Raw genomic sequence first — 6,183 nt, forward strand, 5'->3', positions numbered from 1 at the left:
GTGCCAAAATGCTGTCGTGTTTAACTCCGTGTGTATTAGTGAGAATCTGCGCCCTAAATATATATATATGTATATATATATATATATATATATATATATATATATATATATATGTATATATATATATATATATATATATATATGTATATATATATATATATATATATATTTTTTTTTTTTTTTTAAAAATGAAGAGCACTTAAACCCAAAATAGTTATCTAAAAAGAAAGACCTCCCTCCATCAGTTATCTTTACCCTGTGCGCTTGAGGGACTGTTGGGGCAGGTAACAGTGATTGATAGGAATCGGGAGGGCGTGTGGGATTCGAACCCACAAGTAAGAGAAAGCGAGGCTAGTACGCTTCCGATTTTGCCACCAGAATATTGAGTCATAATACTTCTCCTTTTGAAAGAACCTAAATAACAAACACAAGGAAACATTGCTGAATAACAACCATACTATTATCCAAAACAATTAAGCAGTTATAAGTGAAAGCTAAATATTAAATTTATGAAATATGTTATCAACTAAGATAAAACTAAGTCATTAAGATCAAGTTAATAAACATGAATAAATGTATATTCAACAATTTTGAAAAACAAAGCAAGAAATAAGAAAAGAAAACGGGAAATACCAGAAATGTGTTACAGATGTAAAGTAAATTTGTAAAAGAATTTTGTATGGAAAACAGAGTATTATATAGAAAAAAAAATCTATTCACCAAGACTATCCAAACCAAAAAGTCACAATTTTCTTAGTTCAGCTACCCTTAGTCCCCTTTTTTTTTTCTTCTTCTTCTTCTTCTTTTTAAGGCTATCGACTCATAAGACGGTCATTAAGCCTGGTGTGAATTTGTACAGTCTCGACGTTGTTATGAACTTAATCTTTGTCGAATCCTTCTTATAAACGAGGATTAAAAGTTAGTAGGCACTTGGTAACTAGTTCAAATAACACTTAGGGCCCTTTCACACTAGGCAACTAGTGACCGTCACTAGTTGCACACCATTATCATAAATTGAGCCTTTCATACTACGTCACTGCGGTTGCCCGGTTGCGCAACAGGCTATGGCTGTTGCCCGCTCTGATAACAAGTGACCGTCACTGTCAGTTGCCGTCACCAACCGTCTCTTTTTCTTGACCAGCAAAGCCAACAGAAGCACCTCTTCCATTGATGCCATTCTTTCGATTAAAGAGATGATGAGAAAGGATTCCACAACTCGGTGACAGTCACTGGTTACTTGCAGTTGCCCGAGACTTTCACACTAGGCAACTAGTGACCGCCACTAATGACGGTCACTAGTTGTCTAATGTGAAAGGGGCCTTATTCTTTTCACCATTCCTAGTTAGACACTCGGTAACTAATTCTAACAACACTAGTGACGGTCACTAGTTGTCTAGTGTGAAAGGGGCATAATTCTTTTCACAATTCCTAGTTAGACACTCGGTAACTAATTCTAATAACACTAGTGACGGTCACTATTTGTCTAGTGTGAAAGGGGCCTTATTCTTTTCACTATTCCTAGTTACACACTTGGTAACTAATTCTAATAACACTTACATTTCTTTTCACCATTCCTATCATCCCGTTCCAGTCGCCATCAGGCTGCGGAGCTCCCCATGCCCCGTCCGCGGGTCGATACAGCTCATACCTGCAACCCGTTAGTCCATGAATGAATAACACAACCAAGCCTTCGAAGATATCACATACACAACAAAGTCTCCGAAAAACCCTTAACCTGTTGCTGTGGAGGGGCTTTTCCTCGCCTGAATAAAATCGCATGGTTGCAGCTGGAACAAGTAACTATAGTCGTAAAAATAGTTTAGTAAGCTATTATGTGCTATCAAAATATATTTGTTTATGCACAAACGTGTCCTTCCAAGAGTCACACGCCAAGGAACTGAACCTTTGAAAGAGGTGACAAAAATGCAATAGATACTAATCAAACCTCTGGAAGAGATGCAATAGATACCACAGACCCAAAATTAAAATAAGGAAATATGAATTTATCAATACTTTTAAAGCCGGATTCAGAAAAGACCTTAGTTCTTTGTGAACTCACAGGTAATGAGTGATTAATGACCTTTTGGAATCTACCAAGCTATTTGTCCCAATAAATATATAAATAAATATATATATATATATATATATTTATATATAAAAAGATATATATATATATATATATATAAAAATATATATATTTATATATATATATATATACATATATAATATGTATGGATGTATATAGATTAACAAACTCGTTCAAGAAACCAGCCCTAGTCTTTTTACGAAAAGTAGAAGAGATTGCCTGCCATACCTTATCAAGTCCATCATGAATAATATCCCTAGCAAGACCTTATATAACAGAGTGCGCTACATGGACCAGCACAGAACTTTCATCTCTACTGAGCCACCCGGGTTATCGTGAACAACAGGTGCTATATAAAGAAAGGACCATCTCTATGAGGAAGGTCCGAAATGAGGTTATCATCACTAATGGGAAACGTATGCCGTGGAGCGGATTGGTTACGTCATCTGCCGAGGGCATTCCCCACGGCTTCCACGGAGCAAGATGACCCTTCCCAAACAGACCTCGGCAGAATCAGTGGACTCGCTCCAGGCATGAATTCTACGGCCGTCCCCGTGGTCTCCACTGAGGGTAATATCTTGAGGAGATAACCCTGAGTGTGTTCAGCATCAGTAAAGCGTACTTACCATGTGCCCATATAACCGGGTGTGACGTCCGCTAGATATGTTGGCAAGAGAACTAGGTCTCATGGAGATGTCCTTGATTTGACAGTCATACCATCAATCAGTCAATAAATCAGCCATTTCGAATCCATTGATGAACTAAGGCCTCTTGCAAATCATTCCGTGAATCACGCGACTGCACCTTACTGTCACTGCACTCCTGCAAGTTTTTCTATTTCGTCTCTCCAGTTACTTTGGTCTCCATCTTCCATATTTCCCATTTCGCGGTGTAAAGTCTAGTCAGAGGCACAGTTGCCACATCCCACCCACTATCAGTCTTTTTATACAACCTCCGTACCCAATTCCACACCCTCTCTTTTATCGCCTCTACAATTTTTTCCCTAGTCTGTTCACTCACGTAAGTTGCCTTCTTCTTGTCTTTCAGCAAATTTCCCAGGATTGATTTTTCCATTCTCTCCTTTGCACTTCGTAGCTTTGTCTTCATCGCCTTCGTCAATTTCAAGTCTCGCATTCGTGGATTATAGCTGGGATTATAGAATGCTTTTGCATTTAAGACAGAGATAGAGGGTCTCTCGTAATGCTTCCATGTTTACCAAGCATTTTCAAGCAAATTATAGTACAGCTTTTTATTTTGTGTTCATGACCTTTAATCAATTTTAGCTTATGGCTTAAGTGATTGTACTCTTAAACTTTTTCAAGGATTTCAACATCAATCATAATTGCTTTATTCTTATTTTTGGAGTTGAATATTATTTTGATTTTATTTGTATTCACCTTTAAACCCACATTGAGTCTTTTCTTGCTGAGATCACCATGAGTACCATGGAATTTTTTTTTTTTTTTTTTTTTTTTTATAATGTCATCCGCAAACCTAAGGTGATTATAGTATTTTCCGTTAATGTTCAAAATTTTCCTTTAGTAATTCAACTCTAAAAATATCTTACTGGGAAGCTGCAAATAGCTTGGTAGAATCTTTATCGCTTTACCATAGTATTTTCTCTAAATTTATGTTTTCTGTGTCTTTATGTACCTTAACTACAGCCGTGTCTTTCGCATAAATGTTAAAGAGAATTATAGTAATGTTTTTGTTTGCGTACTATTTCCGTATAGAGTTTGGTATTACTTTTTATTCTATCGAGTCAAAGGTCTCTTAGTGATTTACAAAAGCTAAATACAGAACTTAATTGTACTCGTATGTTGTTGTTTTCTAGATTAGTTGATTCAGTGCCTGCAAATTATCTATAGTGAAGTATTTGTTTCCAGAACCTGGTTTTTCTATTTGCTAGTTTTCATCTAAAACTTTACTTGGTACATCTTTCAAGAATCTTGGAAAATATTTTATATAATTTTATAAACCCATCTACCGATAGCTTTTCCATGTCTACTTTCTCGTTATGTAGTCATTGTCATAGTGGCATGATTCAAGAACGTTTAACTGACGTATTCCGAGCACATGGATTAGCTAATCTGCAATGAACCTTTCGTCGCGTCTTTGAGAAGAACTATTGACATACAAAATTCCCTAAGTGCTTGTCTTCTATTTACACAATTTAGAGCAAACGCCATTTTTTTCGTTTGTAAATTTTGGTATAGTACTAACGCCCACAGATGAATTTACTAATTCAATTGTGGCAAAGTTTTTTTTTTTTTTTTTTTTTTTGCCATTCTGTCTCTGTATTTGATAATATCTCCACTTCTTTCTTCCAGAGGAATTACGTGCCGTTTCTCCAAAGCTATGCTGCGCTCGGTCTATTTAATACTTTAACTTTCCTAATAAATTCATCGATATGTTTAATGCATCTCCTCTTCTCTAATTTCTATCCTTTGTTGATAAGAATTTTCAATTTAATTAAATTCTCTTTATTCCATACTTCCACGTGTTGCTTTGTTTAATTCTCTTCATTAGGTCACTTATGATACTGGAGTATTTTCTTTCCATATTTCTTACTGTACTTTCTACTTTCCCCGAGGATTTTCTACTAGTATTCAATAAATCATATTCTATATCCTCAAAGGTGTCTGTTATATCTTAGAGCGATATCCCAGTGAAACCCAATAATTTTCCGAAGGTTAGGATCTGATATTTTGTTCGTATCGATTCTTATTTCAGATTGTTCAGATATCTGAATCTTTAGTTAACGGAAGCAAACATATGCTAACAAGAGATAAACAATCACCTTGGCCAGCACACTAAATTATGTCATAATGCAGTAATTTCTGTAATGCTGCCAGTCCTCTTTCCTATCCTAGATAAGGATAATTAGTCCCCTTTTCCAGTCAAAAGGAATTCCACCAGGACGATAAACGGCAGAAAGTACTCCATGCAATTCACAGATCATGACCACCAGCTTTCAACAACTCCGTGCTGATACTGTAGGTGCCAGCCGCTTCCCACATCTAAATCTAATTATATCCTCACTAACCTAACTCAAAGTCATCCGAACACCATCCAAAGGAGGGAGAGCTTACTGTTCGTGGAGTCAGTCAAGTACAACTGCTCACCGCTGCACGGCCTCCTCATGTCCCAGAAGATCACTGTACTCATTCATACCCATCTAGATCCTCCTCCTCATGTTCGACAAGATCATTGTACCCATCCAGATCCTCCTGATTTTTGCAAATAAAAAGGGCAGTTGGTTGCCCTGGAAGAGAGGGGATGTTCCAGGCGTCCACATAGAAGGCACGCCGGAAGTTTACCATGGGTCTAAGTCGAAGTGCTTGTGTCTCGTTCGCACCACTCTGGCCATCCGCTCGGCGGTTTTGATGGGTTTGACGGGAACAGATTGCAAACTCATAGTCACTAAGAGCTCTACGTTTGAATGATAAACACATTGATGCAAAGATTTGCCCTCTCCTGGCACTTCCAACACAGACCTCAGCGAGGGAAGACTAAGCGTTGAGTTTATAAACTAAAAATCTCAGGAGTCGCAGGAGATTATACGCACTCGATACCTTGTGACCGTGACCACATACACACGCGCCACGTATATATAGCATATATGATCAATGTATATAAAGTGTTGGTATGTTATATTGTTGTATTATATGAATTATTTAAATCTTAATTATAGAAATTCGTTTCTGTAAAGAACCACACGCCATGTTCGCGCCAAAGTGGGGGCGAACTTCAACTGGTTCTGGCTGATGATCGGCGAGTCAGTCGACGTTGGTCACATGTAAGGCACATTTATAAAACACAGTTATAAAAATTCGTTCAACTTTCCTGCCCCACAACAACCTTGTCACTGTGGGAGACAGCCACGAACCGTGCGGTATCAGCCCAGGTGGTAACTACTTCATTCGAAGATTCAAGTCAAGCAGTTCAGCTGATTTGCTCATCAAAGCAAAGAGACTCCTATTCTGACCGTAATCAGAGACCAAATAGGCGCCTCAGTATGACCCCAACACTGGAACATAGCCCATCCTCCAGAACTCCACTTCGCCTGTTGTACTACAAAAGCGTAGGTTAGTGAT

The 6,183-nt window shown here is 37.8% G+C and overlaps 1 protein-coding gene across 1 annotated transcript in view; it reads right to left on the bottom strand.

Annotated features, from left to right (window-relative positions):
- LOC143027321 (uncharacterized) overlaps window positions 1-6,183 on the bottom strand; it is a 34,042-nt gene that overhangs the window by 25,035 nt on the left and 2,824 nt on the right. The window contains exon 2 of the mRNA XM_076188593.1: window positions 1,558-1,648. Coding sequence (XP_076044708.1) covers window positions 1,558-1,648 — 91 coding nt within the window. The remainder of the gene's footprint in view (window positions 1-1,557; window positions 1,649-6,183) is intronic.

This window comes from Oratosquilla oratoria, chromosome 8, assembly GCF_046742065.1.
Source record: "Oratosquilla oratoria isolate Oo_2021 chromosome 8, ASM4674206v1, whole genome shotgun sequence".
NCBI lineage: Eukaryota > Metazoa > Arthropoda > Malacostraca > Stomatopoda > Squillidae > Oratosquilla > Oratosquilla oratoria.